Source organism: Bactrocera neohumeralis, chromosome 5 (genome assembly GCF_024586455.1).
Source record: "Bactrocera neohumeralis isolate Rockhampton chromosome 5, APGP_CSIRO_Bneo_wtdbg2-racon-allhic-juicebox.fasta_v2, whole genome shotgun sequence".
NCBI classification, from domain to species: Eukaryota; Metazoa; Arthropoda; class Insecta; order Diptera; family Tephritidae; genus Bactrocera; species Bactrocera neohumeralis.
The window spans coordinates 62256685-62281220 of NC_065922.1; the positions used below are offsets into that span (position 1 = coordinate 62256685).

Sequence of the window (24536 nt, forward strand, 5' to 3'; positions counted from 1 at the left end):
ATTATATACAATATGTAAGTGCATAAGTGTGCTTGTAAGTAACTTGAAAAAGGCCACAAAAGCGTGTCTTTATTACATTAATATATGCTAGTGAAATTCTGTTCTACCGCCACTGTTCCTTAGAGACTAATTGTAACACATACTATTACATATTACCAATGTACTTGCATAGACTATTTAAAATCAAAAATAAAAGTCATAAAAAAATTATAATCGTGAGTTTATTTTTAAAGTCGAGCTCCAATTTTTGTATATGTGACCTGGTCTACGAAAAGGGAGCTAACGTGCGAAAACTAGTTTTCTTGGAAAAGCTGTTAAAAATAATCGTCAGTTTCTCGTTATCTCATTAATTGTTCTCCTTTTTTTTGACACCTAAGCCCCCTTTCCGTAGACCAGGTCACATATAAGAGTGGCTTATATAAGGAAGAACTTTAATATAGTAATATGTATAGTAAAATTTTGGTATATAAACAGCGAATAACATTGACATCTACTAAACTATTCAATTCTAACCCAAAATTCGAGTATACCGAAACCACACAGAGAAATTGAGAGCCTTTACATGAAAAATAACCAAGCAAGCTTCAGTAAACGCCATTACATGACCTTAAGGGGCTATACCAGTGTGACACTTTTTTTTATTTTCTTTTTCGATAGTTTATATTTCCAAAAATATACTGTGAAATCGGCAAGGTCGTATCTCGAATAGTTTTTGGTTGGCAGCGTTCTAAAGAGCGCCCGCTCGCAGGTATAATCATACAAGGTCTGTCGCAAAAGAAACAGGACTGTTAAAAAAAATAACGAAAAATTAATATTTTTCAAAAGTTATATTTTTTTATTCAAAGTAGTTTCCTTGTGCTTCGATACAGCGTTTAGCCCGGTCAATTCGCATTTCAAATGAGTGTTTAAGGTAATTTTTCGGAATGCTTGAGAATATCGGTCGTCGCTTTTTGGATAGCTTAAATGTCCTGAAACCAGTGTCCTTTCATGGGCAAATGAAGTTTTCCAAATAGGTAAAAATCACAGGGTGCCAGATCAGGTGAGTAGGGTGAGTGATTAATGGTTAATATGGAGTTTTTTGTCAAAAAATCAGTGACAAGCGTCGACCGATGACACGGCGCATTATCGTGCAACAGGCGCCAGGACCCTGCCTCACGGTATTGTGGTCGAGCACGACGAATGCGTGACAAAAGACGCTTCATAGCACCAAGGTAAAACACAGCATTAATCGTTTGGCCAGGTGGGACGAACTCTCGGTGTACAATACCCTCGGAATCGTAAAAACAAATCAGCATTGTCTTTATTTTTGACTTCTGAGGACGACCGACTTCTGATCGTCACAGAGGTCCTCACGACCTTCTTGGAATCGCTTAAACCACTCATGCACATTACTACGGGATAGGCACTGATCACCATAAACTTTTTTCATCATTTGAAATGTTTCAGTAAATGTTTTCCCAAGTTTAAAACAAAATTTAATATTTGCTCTTTGCATTTTACGACCGATGATCAAAAGCTGCTGTCACTTTTTGATCGATAACATCGATTGTAGTTATCCAATTGTCTTACAATTTTTACGAAATGTCAACAAGAGATCAAACTTTTCATTTCATATACCCACCAATAGGTGGCGCCACCAGAAACAGTTATATTTAAAAAGTTGTTTCTTTTGCGACAGACCTTGTATAAGAGTGAAACTTTAAATGCGTTTTTCTCGAAACGACATTTTGCAAAATTGCTGACTCAACACAAACGAAATTAACCGATCGACTTGAAATTAAAACTGAGTATTGTTGAATACATTTACTATACAATGACCTGCGATATTTTTGATTGGTTTAAAATTGTTAATTTGGCATTAAAAAACATTTTATTTTTTTTTCAAAATAAGCCATTTTGTTAATTTTTGATATTTTTCAAAGATCGTAGGTCATTGTATAGGAAATATTTTTAAGTTTAATAAACTTTTTGAATTTTTTTGTTTCAGCTACTCATTCGGCCGGAATCATGTCAGCAGTTGGGGCACTTTTTTTTTGGCACCTGCGAAGACAGCCCATAACTCCGTTATTTTTCAACATTTTTGTAAAAAAAAATCTTAAAATATAGCTGAAATATTCAATAGCGTACTCTTTTAAAAAAATTCACGAAAATCGCCTAATTTTTCATGCGTTACACTGGTATAGCCCCTTAAGGTGACCCTAGTCGTCTGATATCGAAAGAGGTGACATTGACTGATCATCGACATTTCCAGATTTGACTGATATCAAAAGAGCTGATATTGATTGATCGTCGAGATTTCCAAATTCGACTCCCTCATTATTTTTTGGCAAGATTATTTGAAAAGCAAGGAGTCCCTGTTTCGATACGCTTCGCAATACTCGATATGCTTGAAAAAGTTAGAGAAAAGTCAAAGCAAAGTAACGCTATATCCCCGTATGACCACTACTCATATTCCATATTCAATAAATCTGCTAAGAATGCAATAACTTTAACTGTCCATATGCCTAAATCCCTACAAAGCTTTACATCAAAAATCCCTGACTTGAAACCAGCTTAGACTCATAGTCATAGCAGAATAATCCGAAAGGGATTTCCCGCATTTTTCTGTTTTTTCGGCTCCCTGTAAATCAACCCGCTCTAATGCATATTACAAACAATGTTTACTGATACTGTTACGAAGAAATTCACAAACCAGGACTTCAGCGATGATTCTGCTGGGACAGATTTACCGCAACATATATTGGGACAAAAAAGCACCCGGAAATTGTAATTAAATTCCCAGGGTAAATGATATTTCAAACAAGAAAGAACGTTAACTTCGGCTGCAGCGAAGCTAATATACCCTTCACAGAATCATTTCTTTTAGTAACTATGTGTTTAAGTAAATCTAAAAAAAAAGCCTCCAATGCAAGCATTTGACTCCGATCATTCAGTTTGTATGGAAACTACATGCTATAGTAATCCGATCTGAACAATTTTTTCGGAGATTGTATTATTACCTGAAGCAGTAATTCATGTCAAATTTCGTGTAGATACCACGTCAAATGAGAAAGTATTCCATACAAGCCCTTGATTCCGATCGTTCAGTTTGTATGGCGCTATATGTTATAGTGGCAGTTCCGACAAATGAGCAGTTTCTATAAGAGAAAATGACGTTTGCAAAATTTCAAAACGATATCTTAAAAACTGACAGACGGACATGGCTAAAACGATTCAGCTCAACATACTGATCATTTCTGGGTGTTACAAACTTCGTAGCAAACTTAATATACCCTGTTCAGGGTATAAAAATGTATTTTGCTAAGTTGGTAATTGCTTTGCCAAATATGAGCGCGATCTGTCAACCAGTTTGCTTACAAGAGCTGCTTAACTCGGTACATCTCAGTGTTCTGGTTTTTATAATGGATAAAAATATCGAACAAAGAATTTGTCTCAAATTTTGTAATTCTAACCAAATTGCGTATGCGAAATCGTTGCGAATGTTGGAAAATGTGATTCAGTTTTATCAAAAACACAAGCCTATGTGTGCTAGAAAGCCTTCAATGACAATCGATAGATCGTTGAAGACATACATACCTCGTTTTGGACGACCTTCGACCTCTTTAACTAATGAAAATATTAAAAAAAGTGCTTGAAAATCGCCAAACAAGTGTTAGAGAGATGGCTAGAGAGCTCGACATCTCGCGCGAGTTCATTGAAATGAGTTTGATGCAAATTTTGTGTATGAAACGCGTTCTTACTCGACTCGTCCAGATAAAGCTGATGTTTTTCAAAAAGAGTACCTTAAACACGTCTCTTTAGTCCAAAAACGCGATGAATACCATCGACCAAGCACCGTTTTCACGAGATACATGAAAACGTGAAATCCCTACATTTCCATTGCAAACTAGCAAAAATTGTCACTTTCAGAAAAATAACTTGAGAACGTTTGAATGAAATAGCAGGAAACTTCGACAGTATTCTAGTTAGGGTTAGTACTCGAAGGAAGTTTAAAAAATTTTTTACTGTGTAGTACAAAAATAGAAATAATGTTATAATTGTGTGTTATTATATGTTTTAATATTTATCTAATAGAATTGTACTTGAAACACATTTATTGCAACAGTCATTATCGTTTTATGGCTGTCATTACAGTCCTTTGCCATATATTCAGACGCAGCTATGTATGCTTTCTCCCTAAGATGAACATTGCATCTTCTTGGAGGATGGAGTCATGTGTAGAAGTTCACGCAAGTGAGGAAAGTTCTCTGATCGCCATTCACTTGGGAGTGGCCAGAAACGATTCTTTTACATATGACTCAAGCAGCTTCCTTGACCAAGTATCCTCTGGGTAGCCTAAGAACATCCGTTTGAAGGCGAGCTAAAGTGAGAAGGCGAAAGATCATTAAAAGGTGGGGTTTGGGACCCGCCACGTAAAAAAAAACACCCCCAATGAACAGAACATTGCATCTATCTGTCGAAATATTTGAGCGAAACAAATTTTCTCATCGGCCATGAAGAATATTTATTTGAGTTCATAACAATACATTATTTTAAAAAATATGTTTGAATTATAAAAATTTTTTGTGCAACCTCAGTTTTCGCCTTTAAGCAATCGACGAATTAATACTCGTTTAAATAACAGAGAATCAGCACAAACTGTCCTTTTATATCTAGGCGTACATTTTCCACGGACGAATCATCAGTCACCCGGATTTCAACTTACCTCGGCATCCCCCTCATTTATATACATTTTATGTATAACATCATACGAGTATCAATCTCGACTAGTTTTATGAGTTACGAACAGCCATTGGGTGACCAAAACTAATACATATACTGTGAAACAACATATTGCAGGAGTGTAAACATAACTAGTACTCTTTGCTTGAAGGTCCAATGTAGTTTTATTTACTTTATTTGTAACATAAATAATGAATTTAAAAACATATATTAATTAAAAAAATAAATAATATTTTAATTAAGCGAAACAGCGACGATAACTGGTAGTTTTACGATAAAAGCTGAGAAAAGCTGTTTTCACTTGTCAATATCTACATACAGCTATCTTTTGAAATCTTTTCTTTTTTATACTTATGTATATATACTTATGTATATAAACAAATGTTTTGGTAGACACCTTTAAAAAACTCTCTCTAAGTAGAGCTCTTAATTGTAACGGAAAGGTTCTGCGTCTAACGGTTTTCATTTTTTTCTCATTATCGGATAGAAAAATTCATATCTCGCTTCCAACTACCTGAAAAACTATTTCGCTTCATAGATTTTGTATGAAATTAAATGCCCTACAAAAGGGTGTCTTACGATTTTTTCGTAAACCTGCCGGTTTAAAAGATATTAACGATTGGAGTTTGTCTATTTTAGGGCAAATTTATTTCACCGGTCAACACGATTTTTGAGTCTGACATCTATGTACATGTTAAATTTTAGTTTCTCCTATGACAAAAATAAGGAAAAATTTTTTTTCCGGTTAAAGTTTGCTTTCGTAGAAATTAGAGCAATTTTTCGATGATTTTTATATTTTTTCTACAATTTCACTATAAATTATGATTAGAAAACTTTTTTTTAGATACAAGAGTCGTTTTTATTCAAGATGTGTGATAAACAATAATATATATTTAAATGTAAAATAACAATAAATTACTGTCTAAAAGTGAATATTTTTTGTATTTCTTTTATGCTCATGTGAGCTCTCTCGTATTAAACCCCAAATATACTTATCGATGTAGATCAGCCCAAAGCAAACTTAAAGAACTAAAGATTAATATTTAAGTGTTTTTCAATGTCTAGAATCAGAATTCAAGCATGAGAACAGAAACCCCAAAAAAATATTTTTTTGTTGACCGATGTTTTTTTTCTTTTGTATTTTCTAACTCAATAAAAAAACATAATCAAAAATTATAAAGCTTATAATCTCTTAGGGAATTTCCTGTTTCACAAAGAGTACTCTAATATATATACTAACATATGTAGATATTTGTGCATACTTTACATGTGATGTTAATAATAAGGTCGGCGACTGTATAAGTAACTCATACCACGGGGTTTAATGCGAATATGATTTCTCCTTACCTACATATAATCTATGTATGTATGTATGTACATATATACAATCGTATGCTTAATCGCACCGCTGAGCGAACCGCAACGTGAATTTGAACGGTAGTTGGGAATCAGCGTAAAAATCAGCTGTAAATTCAAATGCGAGCGTTATCTGGTCAGTTGCAAAAGTGACAGCGGCCGAGAAAGTGGTGATCGTGCAAGCTTTTAGCGCGGCGTAAATCTGTACACATCTATCAAAAATACAATCCAAGTCTATAGTAAATATAAAGATAGCGATAGCGAGTGTTTGTAAAATAAAATATGGTTGGGCAGCAACTGAATAAAAAATTGGATGAATTGGAACAATGGTTCAAAGAAAATCCAAAATTACCGCAAGAAATTGGTATGTGTGTAAAAAAAAAATATGAATGAAATATGGAAATAAAGCAATGGACATTAAAGATCGTTATGCAAATGTTAAGAAATGTAAAAAACCAATATTGCGTCCGTTTTAAAACAAATTAGAAACAAATTATGATAATGAAATAATTTAAATGCACATATCTAAGTATACCTACATACATATGTATATAGTATAACAGGTCGTAAGATATATAGTACATATGTATGTATGTAGACATTTTGACCAATCCAAGCTTTTGTGAGCTTGAGAGATATTAAGTAACGTGTAAGACATATCAATCAATTCAAAACCGGAATTTCTACATCGATTAATAGCAAGTACGGTTGAGATTTATCGGTGCAAATGAACTGAAACATGGAAAGATGTTAGTTAACTTTTACTCATAGTTACTTCTAATTCTGAAAGAGAAACTCCATCAACAGCGACTTTTATAAAACATTATGGAACAGATTTGAAGTAGAAGAAAGTGTTTCATTAAGGCAATGCATTGTATCGCAACTCAATGATAAACGATGACAAAACCATTTGAATTTATGGCGAATCACTACCGCATCCAATGAGTTCTCCCGATATTGCCCTCTGCGAGCTTTCCTCCTTTCAATACCTCAAGAAAATATTCATTGGAAAAGCATTATATGATAATGAAGTGACGCTTCGCTGAGACGGAGGACGATTTTGAGGCACATCACAATTCGTACCTCAGAAATGTTATCGAAAAGTAGATCGATTGCAACTATTATAATAAAGAGCAAAACAAATTTTGATAACAAAAACAAAACGTTCAGTATGTTGTTATATGGAAACAACAAACATAACAAATCATAATTGCATGGCTGCAAAACTTGAGTGCAAACCGCAAAACGTAATCAAGCGGCGAAATAATTTTAAATTGTACGCATGTACATGTATGTATGTATGTACAGGCATGATTTTGTATGTAAGGAAAATCTGTATCAAGATTGTACTGAAGCTTTTATAAATGCAAAAAATTAAGTCGTTATGATTATAATCGAGTACATATGTATGTATGCTATGTATAATCGAGCGATTTTTTTTTATCAATTTCTAGATGGAATGCACGAGTAAGCAAACAGTTAAATATGATACGTAATTACGTTTTGAATATGTTCTTACGGAATTTTGTATTCAAAAATATAGACTAATCTAAAATTAATTGAGATAGATATAGAGTTATATAAATATACCAGAGGACCCGTCCACGCTTCACTGTGGCTGATACATAGATATTGCTACTACTACCATCTATATGATTTCTATTAGTTGGATTATAACTATTAGTTAATGAGATATAACGTTTTTATAAAGCAACTTGTGTTAGTTTTTAAAAAATGGATCATAAGGCATTTCGAGTGTTAATAAAGCATTCCTTTTTGTGGGAAAATACTGTTGAATTTGGGCTCAGGGAAATCCACCGATGAAAAGATATTTGCTTAGCTTAAAGAGGCGAAAGCTCTGTGCAAAGTGGTTGCCTCGCAAGTTCATAATCCAACAAAAACAACGAATAACTGATTCTGAGAAGTGCTTGAGTGCTCTTTACCGAATTTTTGTGTTGGTGTGTGACGATAGAAACATAACTCCATCATTTCCCACTGAAGTCCAATCGACTGTCATTCTAGTGGACTGCACATGATGAACCGGTTTTCAGGCGTGGAAAGACGAAAAAGTCAGCTGGAAAGGTTATAATATCAGTCGTTTGGCATGCATGTGGGATAATACAAACCCAACGTCTGATTACTGAGCCAGTTATAATCTATTTTACCGCGTATTTGGTTGTGGTTCTTTTCTACTATTCCAAATACTTAGCAATAGTTTTATTTTTAAGGAAGAATCTGTTTAAAATTGTACGCATGTATTCAAATGATTCCTACAAACATAAATTTTGAACAAATGCTTATGATTTAAATATAATTTTTGTATTTATGAGTTGTATTAAATTTTGACATAAAGAGATAAAAGGTATCCTATGTCCTTGCCCTGGTTCTAGGCAACTTCTCCACCAATTTTCAGCCAAATCGGTTTAGCCGTTCTTCAGTTATAAATGATGTAACTAACACAACTTTCTTTTATATATATAGATTGAATCACCCAATTTATTACTTAAGAACGAACAACTCTGTTCACATTATGAAAACTTGTCTACAGATGTCGCCTTTTACTTTGGCATCGTTTTGTTTATTGCACGTTTACGCCAATTTAAGGTTTGAATATTGGATACTGCGTTGGTAGCGCAATCTATCGGTCAAACATTCCAAAATTAGCAATTAATTACAAATGAAAAATTAATTTAAAAAAACATTTTCCAGTGGACCAAATTGTGAATCTAAACCATCCTCGAATCACCTTAAACACACACAAAAAATTTCATCAAAATCGGTCCAGCCGTTTAGGAGCAGTTCAATTACAAACACACGGTCAGAAGATTTATAAATATAAAGATATAAATGCTGACGATCACGAGAAAAGTTGAAAACCGTGTGACTGTCTGCCTGCAGGTCCTTCCGCCCGTGCAAGCCGTAAGATGAGTAAAAATTGAGATATCTGATGGAATTTGATACGCGCGTTCCATAGCATAAAAATTACTGTCCGTAGATTGGCATAATCGGACCACTGCCACGCCCACAAAACTTTTAAAGAAAGATGCAACTGTGGGCAATAACTTTTGAAAAAGTGAGCGTGGCCCTGCCTCTAATAAGTTTAATGTACATACCTCCTAAACCACTAAAGCTACAACAACCAAATTTACCCAGCTGAAATATTATAAAAATTTCTACCGACTCAATAACTAAATACGCCAGAGACATTAAATACATATTACACCCGAGATGGTGAGAAGAATTTATGGGAGCCGGTTTGAAATCTGGACGATGAACGTGGCACCGTCCACTTTTTGGTGAAATAGTGCCTATGTATAACAAAAATGGGTTGAATAGGGTCAATACCCTCCTGAGCCCCCTTATGCCTAAAATAAGATTTTCAACTTCCGGGGCTGCATATATCGGCCATTTTGTGAGTTATTTTAATGAAAATGAGAGAGCGTGTTTTATTCATATCAGTCATAACTAATATACGTAAAATTTGGCGAAAACTTAACCCACCCCCCATATAACTAATATCAGATTTTTCCAACATCCGGCTCACTTTACGCCATATGATTGGTAATTGTTTGAAAGGTACTTTAAAGAAGCCCAAGGAACATTTTTTAGTATTATATAGAAAAGTGTATTTGTTTATTTCATTTCTGTAACTGAACGATTGGTTCAACCAAGCGAAAATAATTTAAGCCAGCAACTGTGTACTTTTTCGCTTTCAATTTAATGGAACGCAAATATAAGCTTTAGATCCTTCTTTATTTACTAGTTAACAGCTTTAAGACATGTATTTACAATATTTTTTATTAAATTACAGATCGCATTCTCTTACGGCGCTTTCTTAAATGCATGTACAACAATGTGGAGGAAACCAAAAAAATTATTGAATTAAATTTTTCAATACGAAATAAGAACCAACATATATTTCTTCACCGTGATCCCGACGATGAAGCTGTCAAAGCCATACGAGATGTAGTGTAAGTAAATTTTTGCCCAATGAATGACGAGGCCCAATAAGTAATTAACAACATAGTATCCTCTGCCATTTTCGAGACACTTGGGCATAGTTCTGCAAAGCTGAAAAGCGAAATCATTGAAACTCGTTAAACTGGGTCGCCATCAACGGAGAAGTTTAACCGGAGAGATAGGCATTCAGCCAAGGGACTAAGTACATATTGAACCGTTCGTACAAAATTAAGTTTACAATTAAGGGTCTTTCATTAAGTGCTCAACTGGCAATTCGGCAAAATGTTTTTAGTTTTTTTATAAGATACCTAATTCACAAAATGGTAATTCATAGTAGCATTTGGAGTGACACAATTTGATAAATGGATAAAATGAGCATCGAATATGGAGAGCAGCAGGTCAACGTGTATAGCCTTGAACTTATTGGCCCTACACCCGGGTTTACGAGTGCTAGTTTGAGTGGCAGTCCGTAGCAGAATCATCATCAGAAACCCTAAGAATGTTGAGCTTGCAAAAATACTTCAGTTTCAGTAGAATGGGAACAGAATAGGGTACCATTATATGCTTGTTATTTGCTACTAATGATTTGACTTCAAGTGAATATCCTTCTGGCCTTATCAAGTGATAAATGGCTCAAATTCATCTTTTCTTAGTTGTAGGGACATGAGGCTAGATAACAACTCCAGTGCTAGAATATTTAATATGTTTTCTCTAATAATTTAATTCTTGCAAATCTTTGAAATCCGACATTCTCGCTTTAGTAATAAAAATTGTTTTCTTTCTTTAATTATTTGTTAAAAAATTAACTACATATGTATATTCCCTGCTCTTTACAGAGAAATGGTACCACTACCGGGTCTGACACCAGAAGGTTATAAGTTATTATTATTTAGGCTATCAGATATAGATCCGAAAAAGGTATCAAAAATGTAGATTTATGCTTCGAATATTACTTTAATTTCGAACTAATTTAATTTTAGTTAAATAGCGTCATCGAGTGCAAAGCCTTTTTTATGCTAGCTGACTGTCGTTATTCTGAGCTCGACATCGAGAAACCGCAAACACAAAAGACAGAGAAATCGAAAGATGACAGTCAGACGGAGGAAACAAGTGAAATCGAAGATGACTCGCTGCAAGATGATTCAATATCAAATGGTGAAGTACAGATATGTGATATAGGTGATTACACTTTATCGCACATGGCACGCATTTCCTTTACGACATTGCGTATGTATATGAATTTTCTTCAAGAGGCGTATCCAGTACGTTTGCGCGCAATGCATATCATAAATTGTCCGCCATTTTTAAACAAAATGGTGTCTATTGTAAAGCCTTTTATTCACGAGGATGTCTTTAAAATGGTAATTATTATAATATTTGCAGTATCCGACTAAGTAGGATGTTCTAATTTTTATTTGTAACACCAAGAACATTTGTAGTTTGGAAATGTTTTCAAAATTTGTTATGAACCCGCCCTCTATAATAAGTTACATAAATATATACAAAACTATGCCAACTAAAGTCTGTGAGAATATTTCGTATGACCATTACATACCACAGTGCGAAAATTGAGAAAAATTCAAAAATGTGTACACATATTATATCTTTCAACTATATTTTAAGACTTATAGCTCTGAACTGGATTTCCCTGAAATTAAAAAGCCAAAAAGATTTCGTTAAAATAATGTTAAATCTAGTAAATAATCTTTTTTTTTTGACAAAATGGCGGTTTCTAAAAAAAAAATTAATTTTTGACCAAAATTTCGGCCTTAAATTGTTTATAAAAAAAAACAAGTAAGAAGGGCTAAGTTCGGGTGTCACCGAACATTTTATACTCTCGCACGATAAAGTGATAATCGAGATTTCATTATCAGTCATTTACATATTTTTCAAAAACCGTATTTGTGTAAAGTTTTATTCCGCTATCATCATTGGTTCCTAATGTATATACTGTATTATACAGAGAAGGCACCAGATGGAATTCAAAATAGCGTTATATTGGAAGAAGGCGTGGTTGTGAACCGATTTCACCCATATTCGTACATCAGGGGTGTTAAGAAAATATTATATACCGAATTTCACTGAAATCGGTCTAGTAGTTCCTGAGATATGGTTTTTGGTCCATAAGTAGGCGACGCCACGCCTATTTTCAATTTTTAAAAAAAACCTGGGTGCAGCTTCCTTCTGCCATTTCTTCCGTAAAATATAGTGTTTCTGACGTTTTTTGTTAGTTGGTTAACGCACTTTTAGTGATTTTCAACATAACCTTTGTATGGGAGGTGGGCGTGGTTATTATGCGATGTCTTCCATTTTTGAACTGTATATGGAAATGCCTGAAGGAAACCACTCTATAGAGTTTGGTTGACATAGCTATAGTAGTTTCCGAGATATGTACAAAAAACTTAGTACGGGACGGGGCCACGCCCACTTTTCCAAAGAAATTACGTCCAAATATGCCCCTCCTTAATGCGATCCTTTGTGCCAAATTTCACTTTAATATCTTTATTTATGGCTTAGTTATGACACTTTATAGGTTTTCGGTTTTCGCCATTTTGTGGGCGTGGCAGTTGGCCGATTTTGCCCATCTTCGAACTTAACCTTCTTATGGAGCCAAGAAATACGTGTTCCAAGTTTCATCATGATATCTTAATTTTTACTCAAGTTACAGCTTGCACGGACGGACGGACAGACGGACGGACGGACAGACAGACATCCGGATTTCAACTCTACTCGTCACCCTGATCACTTTGGTATATATAACCCTATATCTGACTTTTTTAGTTTTAGGACTTACAAACAACCGTTATGTGAACAAAACTATAATACTCTCCTTAGCAACTTTGTTGCGAGAGTATAAATATATATCGGTGAGAAAAAGTCTTCGATTAATTACTAAAAATTATATTTAAGAAGCGCGTGTTAAAATTTGAGACTAAACGGTTTAGCCATTTTCGAGCAATGTTGGTCACCAACTTTGAAAACACTATTTTGAGAAAAATGGGTTAAAGTTTGGTATGCACTTCCAAGCGCTCTGGAACGCCTTTTCAAATTTGCATGTAACTTCGAAAATATTCACCAGAACGATATGAAATTTTCTGTGCGTATTCTTAAATATGCATTTAAAAAAAAAAATAAAAACATAAATTTTTTGAAAATTCTAACTATATATAACCCCTTAACTGCTTAAAAACACAAAAACCGCATGCCCTCATTTCGTTCTATTTAAATATTTAACAATAGCCGTGGCGCCCTCTTTACAAGAAATCACACAAAATATTTTTCCGATTCAGCTTATATGTATGTAATTTTTGGCAAACAATTTCCCATTCAAAAAATATGGGTCAATATTCTTCCAAAATATTGTCTTCGCACTGTGTTCATATTTTTCAACAATATGTTTCAGGTGTGGAAATAAAATTTTTGTATTCCATGATATTGTCGATTAACATTTTTTATAGAATCTTAACCAAATTTTCCTTTTTATGGTATGAACCTTGATTTCAACGAAGGTTATTTTATTTTCAAAACGTTTCCAAACCACTGATGTTTTTGGAAGAACTTTTTTCTTAAAAGAAACACACTTAGTGGCTTAAAAATGTCTGCATAGAATAACACTAATAGACACAATTTCTCTCTTATGTTCATCCGAAACTGGGTCCTGCGGAGAGGCAGTCTGCACGTCTTTTTAAATTTTTAAATATAAACTATATAAACTATTTAATGCTTTAACCAACAGATCCATTTTCACACTGAAGGCATGGACAGTTTGTATGAAAAAGTGCCGCGTCATATGTTACCGAACGAATATGGCGGCAATGCCGGTGATATAACGGATCTGAAGAAAATATGGACAGATAAATTAAAAGTTAAAAGGCAAGCTGTAAATTATTAATAAGCTTCAAACGTCAATTCACTATTTATTTGTTAATCGTCTTGCAGAGATTACCTAATGGATGAAAGGCATTGGAAAATGGATCCAGCACAGAATTCGCGACGTTGGTATTTGTTTTGAAAATTTTCAAGTCCACAAAATCATTATTATCTAAAACTCTTTGGAGAGTGTTTTCCGATTTATAGCCATTTGATGTGATATGTTGTAAAAAATGAAATGCTTAGGTAAATTTATATGGGAGTATGCAAAATAAATTGTATAAGGACTTTTTTTACTGTTGTATGTACAAATATAATCAATGTATATATCTATATATGTATATATAAATTACGTGTACGGTGTGGATAGTTTACTTATGTGTATTAAAAATTATACTTTATATATAAAGAATATGCTCAGAATCTATTGCATAAATGAAAAGCATGTGTTAAAAATCAAATGAATAAATATAATAAATAAGGGAGGTTAGCTTTATTAATATATTTTGGTTCGCGTCAGCTTAAATTATATAATATTAAACAAGTAAGGACGGGCTAAGTTCGGGTGCGACCAAACATTTTATACTCTTGCAACTTGAAAGAATCAGCCAGAGAAATACTTTAAGATGAAAACTAATCATATAGAGTAAAGTCAGCTGGATGTTCGAAAATCTTGCTATTAGTTATATAGCGGCTATGACAAGTTTTCGCTAAAATTTATCTATTTTAGGCACAAAGACACACTGTTATGAATAAAACACGCTTTCTTATTTTCATTGGGATAACTCACATATTGGCCGATATATGCGGTACAAAGTCACACCGAATTTCGAAAATCTTTATATTAAGTATATGGGGGCTAAGGGAACTATTTATCCAATTCAACCCATTTTTGACATACAGATAAGGATTATCCCTTAATTTCAGTTATATATATCACACATTGACCGACATTTTCGATCAGAAGTTAGCTATAAGTCAACTAGGGGTTCTATTGGATTTAAACCATTTATGGTCATAAGGTGGCCCACACTAAAGACATTATTTGTGCAAAGTTTTATTCCGTAATATATTAATTGCTTCTTGATTTGTATAGTGGAAAAAGAACGAAACAAGTGGAGCTTAAAATTGTGCTATTTGGAAAGTAGGCGTTGTTGTTGTCCGATTTCGTCCATTTTCACAATGTGACATAATAATGTCGAAATCAGTTGGATGGGTCTCGAGATCTGGAATTTCACCAAAAAGAGTGCGGTGCCACGCCCATCAACAAATTTTCACACCGGCTCCTGTAAAGCTCTTCCAATTAATGGTAAAAATTAATGTCTCTGGCGTATTAAGTTATTGATTTATCGCGCTTTTAGTAGTTTTTAACAGTAGCGTTATATGGAAAGTGAGCGAGGTCATCCTCCGATTTGGTTGTTGCACCTTAAGTGGTTTAGGAGATATGTATGTACATTAAACTTGTTAGAGGGTTGTGTCACTACCACTTTTTCAAAAAATTTACCACAGGTGCCCTCGCATCTATGATCCTCTGTACCAAATTACAGTTTTATATCGTAATTTAGTGCTCTTTTATGGCACTTTATGTGTTTTCGGTTAATGGCGATTTGTGATCGTGGCAGTGGTCCGATTATGCCCACCTACGAACTCGAACTTTTTTTGTACTAAAAAACCTACTTACCAAGTTTCATCGAGATATCTCAATTTTTACTCAATTTACAGTTTGCACGGAAGGACAAACGGGCAGACAGACAGTGAACCGGATTTCAACTTTTCTCGTCATCCTGATCACATATATATATATGTATATATATATATATATATATATATATATATATATGTATATATATATATATATAACCCTACATCTATCTCGACTAGGTTTCGGTGATACGTACAACCGTTAGGTGAACAAAACTACTATATTCTGCAACAACATGTTGGAAGAGTACAAAAAGAGTCTACAACCAAACAAATGGCGTATGTTCCTTAATAACCCATTAATTTTCAAGCCAATTCAAACATTTTCTTAAAAACCGTCAAAAAAGCATTTAATTTAGGTCATTAACGTCAGCCGCACCGAAGCTATAATACCCTTCAAAGGTTCAAGTTTTCTTACAATAATTTGATTTTGGTCGACCTGTTTGTATGTCTGCAATATGCTATATTGATACGTTCTGAATAATTACTTCGTATATTTTACAGTTACACTTGTGCTCATATAATTAAGTCATTCAGTACTTTTTTACAACATGTAAAAAAACAAGGTATATTTCTTTATGCAACATTCCTAAAATTTCGTGAGCAAAAAGTTCCGTTATTCTAAGAACGCCACCGATTTACATCGCATTCAAGTATTTTCGTTTGGGAGAGTTTTATGCCCGGTTTCACAGTCCATACTTATGTTGTACTTTAGATAAAACAGGAAAATAGTGTTTTACAGTTCATACTTAAGTTATGCTTAAGCACTGAAAATGGGAGGCTTAAGCAATGCTTAAATAACAGCTGATTTTTGTTTTGAATTTGCTTTGAATTTTCAGCGACATCTTTCGTAGCGTAGGGCAAGGTTCGTTTGCACTCAATAACAGCTTATACTTTTCCTTCAGTTCCCATAGGTGCTCCGACTCGCTAGTGATGAAATTTGGGGTTCTTTTGTTGTTTTCATCAATTTTTGATATAATTTTTCTCGCAAATTTATGGATTGTCTGTTATAATTTAAATATTTCAAACATATTTTTATGAATGACATTTGTAAAACATATGTTGCCCATAACGTTGCCATATATCATAATAAAATTTTATAGAAATTAAGCATTGACTGTGAAACGCAAACGACTACTCAGTTTGCAACAATACTTAGCTAAGATTTTATTTAGGCACAACTTAAGTATGGACTGTGAAACCGGGCATTAGTCAACTTTCCATTTCTTGTCAATAAAAGTGTGCTCACATAATTAAGTCATTCTGTTTGAAACGGGTAAATTAAAATTTTTTCGCCACAATTTACATCAATATTGTTCTTTTTTACTAAATTAAGTTATTTTTAACAAAATTTGTAGTCATCGTCGTCATGGGCAAGAATAAAAGCACAACTTCAAGCGAAAGAAGGGTCATATGGGAATGAGAGGAATACCACGGTGTAGAAATATCTGCGCAAACTGTACGAAGACGACTACAAGAAAATTCATTGAATGGCCGTTTAGCAAGACGAAAACCTAACGTTTCAAAAAGAAATATTGAAAAGCGAAAAGCGAAAAGCGTTTGCTAAAGACCATCTCTGGAAGGACTCTAAATTTTGGAATTTGGTGGTTTGGAGTGACGAATCCAAATTTAATGTATTTGGTAATGATGGGAAACCATATGTAAGACGACCCCCTTTGCAAGAACTCAATCCCAAGTACACTAAAAAAACCGTGAAACATGGTGGTTCATCGGTGATGGTGTGGGGTTGCTTCACGTCATCAGGCGTTGGCTCGATTGTTAAAATAGACGGGAAAATGACAGGTGAAATGTACAAATGTATACTGGAGAACAATTTAGACGGTGACTATGTGGACAATTTACCGTTAGCTTGGATTTTCCAGCACGATGACAACCCCAAACACTGCTCGCGGGTCGTTAATACTTGGATACGTAGTCGAAATATTAAAATTCTGGATTGGCCAGCTCAAATTCCGGACCTAAACCCCATAGAAAACCTATGGGGGATTATAAAAAGAGCCGTAGCTGCACGAAAACCTCGCAACAAAGATTCTTTATGGGAAATAATACAGGCAGAGTGGTACAAAATAAGTCCCGCACAATGTGCTACTTTGGTCCAAACAATGCCTAAGCGATGTACTGAAGTGCTACGTAATAAAGGATATCCAACTAAGTATTAGTCTTAGGTAAGGTAAAACTGCAAAAAAATGCCGTATACTTCGAATAACTACATTTTTCTTTAGGTGACTTAATTATATGAGCACAACAACTTGGATGTGCTAAGCGAATGAACGCAATATTTTTACTATTTTAGAAGTTAAATAAAAAATAAGTATTCTGTTTTGAACTGAATTAAAATTTCTTCCATTTTTTGTAAAATTAAGTTTCATTCCTGTACCATAGAAGTTGCTTAGAATAAACTTTCGTTCTGTTACTGGCGTGACTTAATTATGTGAGCACAAGTGTATCTTGAACAAAATGCATGCCAAATTTCGTAAAGATACCTTGTCAAATAAAAAAGTTTTCCACACATGGACTTGATTTTAATCGATCAGTACGTATGACAGCTTTGTATGTGCTTTAGTGGTGCGACGTCGACGGCTTAGACAAATGAGTAGCTTCTTGGAAGAGAATGTTGTGTGCGAAATTTCGGATCGATATCTCAAAAACCGAATAGTAAAATCCAAAAGAATAAGAGATATAAAAAACTAGAGAAGCCTCACCAGAAGAATATCCTGCTTTTAGTTTGAAATATACGTATATTTTATTCATACATACATACATATTTTATTATCTTATTATTTTGGTGGAATAATAATTACATATACATATATAGTATTATTCTATGCTGTCGAACAGGATTTTGAATATAATGAGAGAGAATTCTGGTAGAGATTCAAAACGATAGTTTGCGACTAGCAATGGTAGCTATGTTCGAAATTCTAAATTATCATGATTGAGCATAACTCTTAAAAATATCTCTGAGAATTTATCTGGGGGACACTACATAAATCTATTTTGAACAATCTATATATATCTACTTGAGTGAAATTAGGATAATATGAAATAACGAATGGTAAAATAACGTATGTTCTAAGACACCTAATTTACTTTTTTTTTGCTAAAATCTTAAAACTATTTAGGAATTTATACCGATATGCTTAATATAGTATGTACCATAAAAAAGCATTAGCTCAAAAGTTTAGGAAATACTGGCGCTGTATAACGGCCGTTGCACCGAATTTTACGCGCGCAGCAACTCAAGCTGAACAACGCAAGCATTTTTTTCTTAAAGCGTAAAGCATTGATTCCACAATGGTACCATGGAACGCAACAAACAAGCACAAAACGGAAAGGCGGCGTAGGTACATGGAAATTGCACACATTTATTTATAATCATATACAGGCGACTATAAATCAGTAGCGAGTAGCGAAAAGATAAATAGAAAATAAACGCAAACGAATAATAATAATAATTTGCAGCTTGTGCAATCCAGCTCAGTAGGAGACTGACTTCACAGCTCTCCAATACAGCGAACGAAAGTGAAAATATTTACGCGGAACTGAAAGTTACAAAATCAAGGATTTTTGATATAAATGATAACTGCATATGTCAAGTATAAGAATTAAGCAATTCGTCTTAACTAAAGAAAATATTAATTTTTAAAGTTTGAAAATAAGTTATTAACAAACAAAATGAAATTTGACGCGGCAGAAGAAGCTGAAATTGATGAATTGTATGAGTGGTTTCAACAAAATCCAAAATTGCCTAAGGAAATTGGTGAGTGCTGAGGCTTACGGCAGAGCTAATTAATGTACACCCATTAACAGATATACTTATTTTATTAAAGTTATATAAATTGTAATTTCTAACGCATACCTGAAAGCGAATTCCATAAATTCACAGAATTGTTTTCAGAAATTTTGTTAAAAAGTGGAAGTGATTTAAGTATTCTCGATATTCGAACTGAATAACAAAATTCTTACGCATATCCGTCAATCGTAATAGCATCATTACGTTTACTATAGAACGTTCCATATTTGAAATTAACTGTTAACTACCGTTACGTGTTCTAACAAAGTAATTACTATATTATTTTGAACTTATCATTCACAGTTAAGCCGTATAAGGTGCCTAAGTCAAAGTAAATATTATGAGCATATTTTATTTTGGTTTTGAAAATAATAAAACGTTCAATCTATATATGGGCGTAAAGTAAAGAAAAAACGTTAACTTCGATTGCATCGAAGCTACAATACCCTGCATAAAAAATAAATGAGTGCTTCTCGATGAGAAGAGGACGTGTGCAAAAAAAGACCGATATCTCAGAAACTCAGATACTAGTTCGCGTCTGTACGTACGAATAGACAGATGAACGTGGGTAAATAGACTCAGCTCTGCACATTGATCAATTAAATATATAATTTAATGGTTCTCCGACGTTTGCTTTTGGGTGTTACAAACATAGTGGCAAACTTGCTATACCCAGTAAGATCTCCAATTCTTTGATTTTATTGGCGTGTTGATCATCAGTTGATGTTGGTGGCCGTCCTGGACGTAGTTCGTCGTTAACGCGTTCGCGACCCTCTTTGAATAAATTGTACCAATCAAAAATACGACAAACAATTATTACTTAATGCCTTTTCCAACATTCTCAACGTTTCGGCACCAGAAATTTTATTCCGCACACATAATTTAATGGAACATCTTTTGTTGAATAAATTCGGCGATAACAAAAACACTGCTTTATTTTTTGATAGGTTTAAGTATCTAATTACAAGGTGGGTTCCAAAGTAAACAGGACTTTAAAAAAAAAAACTAATGGGTTTTTTCGGCAAAATCAATATATTTTATTCAAAATAGTCTCCTTCTACTTCAATACAGCTTTTTGCACGGTCCAAAAGCATGTCGAACGAGTGTTTTAGCTGGTTGGTCGGTATGGCCGCCAGTTCGCCGGTGCAAGCCTTTTGAATGGCCTCTACATCTGCATAACGCTTTCCTTTCATGGGCAAATGCATTTTTCCGAAAAGGAAGAAGTCGCACGGTGCCATGTCAGGTGAATACGGGGAGTGGTTAATGGTCCTTCGAATGTTGGTTTCTGAGCAATTGGTCGTCAGTCAATTTGTGCGAAACAAACCGTGCACACACCTTTCGTAAGCCCAAATTTCCATGAATTTCAATGATGATTTCGGCTGATTTTTGATGAATTCACGCACAGTTTCGATGGAGGTTTCGGTGATCACGGATTTTGATTGGCCTACATACACGTTGATAGTCATTTATGTCCTCACGACCACTTTGAAAACATTGAAACCACTCGTGCACTCTTCTACGGAATAGGCAATCATCACCATAAACTTGTTTCATCTTTAAAACAAAATTTAATGTTGGCTCTTTGTTCGAAGCTCATTTTCGCACCGATAACACAAACATACTGACACTTAAAACGCAATAACTTCACTTCCAATCAATGAAATGTCATGAAATTCTCACTGGACAATCAATAAAGATAGCCGATTCTAACGCACCAGTCGATATATAGATGGCGCCACCAGGGGGCACTAGATTCAAAAAGTCCTGTTTACTTTGGAACCACCTTGTAAATCATTAAAAGTTCACAGTTGATGAGACGTGGTATTTTTGGTTCAGATTCCAGAACAATTTCCGAGTTTCACATACACCGACTTTATATGTATAGGCGCGAAAAACAAAAATGATGAAATCTATAACCAGAATTCTTATATTAAGTAGGGTTCTCAGTTCCGTTGTAGCCGAACATCATAACACACATAGCAGATTTTGTTTTGCAACTTCCTCAATGGATTATCTGAGAGCACTATTTTTTCAATTAATTTTGATTGAGTATTGAAATAAACAAATAAGAATAAATTAAAACAAAATCATCTTTACGATTTTTGAAATCCAACTCGAAACAAACCAATATACCGTTAAAATTATTAATTGCTAAAATCTTTCATTTATCACGACATAAACTAAGATATTTTTCTGCCAGAGAGAATATGAAACAAAAGTTTTTATGAAACTTGGGGTTATTGTATTTATAAAAGACATCTAATTTGATTTAAAGGAAAAAAACTGATTTTAAATTGTCAAAATATTTTAACTATTTTCAGATCGCATACTTTTGAAACGCTTCTATAGATGCATGTATGGTGACTTAAAAGGCACCAAAAAGCTTATACAAATTAACTACAGTTTGCGGAATAAACACCCACACATTTTCCTCGAACGTGACCCAACCGATGCGGATAGCAAGCAAACATTCGACTATGCGTTAGTACCATTAAATACATACTATGTACATATCATGGATAATAGAGACAAAATTTTAACATATCATAAACGAAACGATCTATCAAACTTTCATAGTAATTATAAACAAAGCTTTGCCATTCTTGTTTAGATCGGTAAATTTATATGACAGATATGCGGTATAGTGACTCGATCTGAACAATTTCTTCGGAGATGGCACCAGTGCCTTGGACACTAACCCATGCCAAATTTCTTGAAGATATCTCGTCAAATGAAAAAGCTTTCCTTACAAGCACTTGATTCCGATCGTTCAGTTTGTATCGCGTTGATATGCTACAGTGATCCGAATAGAACAAATTATTCGCCCATTGTAACACTATATTATGCAATAATTGAAGCCAGATTTCATGAAGATAACTCGTCAAATGAAAAAGCTATCCATACTCCCAAACTTTCAGTTTGTATGGCAGCTATATGCTATAGTGGTCCGATATCTGCGGTTCCAAACTTCTTGGTGAGAAAATTTTATACCGACAGGCTTGGCTCAATCGGCTTAGCTCGCCATGTTTATCATTGATATACATTTGTATATATTTTATAGGGTCTCAGACGTTTCCTTATTGGAGTTAAAAACATCGTAGCAATCTTTATATGCCCTGTTCAGGGTATAAAAATGTAGCGATACGAATGTGTCGTGATTCTACCGTTCTTGCTTCATACTATATTTATATGCTCTCACTTTCCATGTTTTTTCGCTTATTTGACAGAGATTTGGTGCCACTTCCTGGACTTACGTCAGAGGGCTACAAAGTGAGCTGTTATCGCATGGTTGATATGGATCCCGGAAAGGTTAGTTAGGCAATATTACATATTCTAAAGAATATTTTGATTTTTTGTATATTTGTATTATGGTAGGTCAATCACAACGCCGATACTAAAGCATTTTTCATGGTCTCTGATTGTCGGTTCAATACGTATGATGGTGGTGTTTCCATCGAGGGTAATTTAGAAACATTTGCCAGCGGTGAAGTGCAAATATTCGACATGAACGGCTACACATTGAAACATCTGAGTAAGATGACCTTCAGCACACTGCGTATTTACATGGCGTTCCTACAAGAGGCACTACCCGTGCACTTAAAAGCTATACATATTATCAACTGTCCATCCTACTTGGATAAAGTAGTGAGCATCATGAAACCGTTTATCAGTCGTGAAGTCTTCAAATTGGTAAATTACTGAAATCGGAATTAGCTTCCTTTTAAAATGTAGCTATAACCATAATAATTATCATCCCAAAAGATTCATTTCCATACCGAAAGCTTGGACAGTCTGTACGAGCATGTGCCTCGTAGCATATTGCCAGAGGAATATGGCGGAGATGGTGGCAAATTGGCGGATCTAAAGGCACAACTTCTAACGGAATTGTCTCGCAAGCGGTAAGTCCATTAAGTCCAAGCTAAAATGAATATGTAAAAATTACATATATAACACTATATATTTCACTAAAGCGAGTATCTGATGGACCCAAACCATTGGAAGGTCGATAAAGAGAAGGAAAACGCAGAACGTCGCCGTTGGCCATTTAAATCATAAATATTCAAGTTCAAGTTAAGGCACTTGATTAGAAAATAACCTATACATACATACATATGTTTCAGTTGTGTGCATATATTTTTAACCATACAATAGACATTTACGTGGACTACAAGGTCTGTCGCAAAATAAACAGGACTGTTAAAAAAACAACAAAAAATTAATATTTTTCAAAAGTTATATTTTTTTATTCAAAGTAGTTTCCTTGTGCTTCGATACAGCGTTTAGCCCGGTCAATTCGCATTTCAAATGAGTGTTTAAGGTCATTTTTCGGAATGCTCTTGAGAATATCGGTCGTCGCCTTTTGGATAGCTGAAATGTCCTGAAACCAGTGTCCTTTCATGGGCAAATGAAGTTTTCCAAATAGGTAAAAATCACAGGGTGCCAGTTCAGGTGAGTAGGGTGAGTGATTAATGGTTAATATGGAGTTTTTTGTCAAAAAATCAGTGACAAGCGTCGACCGATGACACGGCGCATTATCGTGCAACAGGCGCCAGGACTCTGCCTCACGGTATTGTGGTCGAGCACGACGAATGCGTGACAAAAGACGCTTCATAACACCAAGGTAAAACACAGCATTAATCGTTTGGCCAGGTGGGACGAACTCTCGGTGTACAATACCCTCGAAATCGTAAAAACAAATCAGCATTGCCCTTATTATTGACTTCTGAAGACGACCGATTTCTGATCGTCACAGAGATCCTCACGACCTTCTTGGAATCGTTTAAACCACTCATGCACATTACTGCGGGATAGACACTGATCACCATAAACTTTTTTCATCATTTGAAATGTTTCAGTAAACGTTTTCCCCAAGTTTAAAACAAAATTTAATATTTGCTCTTTGCATTTTACGACCGATGACCAAAAGCTGCTGTCACTTTTTGATCGATAACATCGATTGTAGTTATCCAATTGTCTTAAAATTTTTACGAAATGTCAACAAGAGATCAAACTTTTTATTTCATATACCCACCAATAGGTGGCGCCACAAGAAACAGTTATATTTAAAAAGTTCTGTTTCTTTTGCGACAGACCTTGTACATATTTATATTCT

General features: G+C 34.5%; 2 protein-coding genes and 1 long non-coding RNA gene across 4 annotated transcripts in view; all 3 read left to right on the top strand.

Moving 5' to 3' along the window:
• The window catches only part of LOC126759459 (alpha-tocopherol transfer protein), a 27815-nt gene extending 13399 nt beyond the window's left edge, over positions 1–14416 (top strand). The window contains exons 1-6 of one of the 2 annotated variants that reach the window (XM_050474284.1): positions 6207–6442; positions 9890–10049; positions 10875–10956; positions 11019–11399; positions 13775–13911; positions 13978–14416. In XM_050474284.1, coding sequence (XP_050330241.1) covers positions 6361–6442; positions 9890–10049; positions 10875–10956; positions 11019–11399; positions 13775–13911; positions 13978–14050 — 915 coding nt within the window. In that variant the 5' untranslated portion in view covers positions 6207–6360 and the 3' untranslated portion in view covers positions 14051–14416. Of the gene's footprint in view, positions 1–6206; positions 6443–9889; positions 10050–10874; positions 10957–11018; positions 11400–13774; positions 13912–13977 lie in introns of those variants that run through there. The other variant, XM_050474285.1, reaches the window with a different exon arrangement.
• A 1975-nt stretch (positions 14417–16391) lies between these two features.
• Positions 16392–17955, top strand: LOC126759509 (uncharacterized). The gene is made up of 3 exons (XR_007667012.1): positions 16392–16885; positions 16968–17795; positions 17853–17955. It is a non-coding gene; the product is annotated as an uncharacterized LOC126759509 (long non-coding RNA).
• A 1144-nt stretch (positions 17956–19099) lies between these two features.
• On the top strand, positions 19100–23645 carry LOC126759462 (alpha-tocopherol transfer protein-like). The gene is made up of 6 exons (XM_050474288.1): positions 19100–19390; positions 21745–21904; positions 22651–22732; positions 22799–23113; positions 23186–23322; positions 23395–23645. The coding sequence occupies exons 1-6, from the start codon at positions 19306–19308 to the stop codon at positions 23477–23479; spliced, it is 864 nt and encodes a 287-aa protein (XP_050330245.1). The 5' UTR covers positions 19100–19305; the 3' UTR covers positions 23480–23645.
• Positions 23646–24536: the final 891 nt, after the last annotated feature.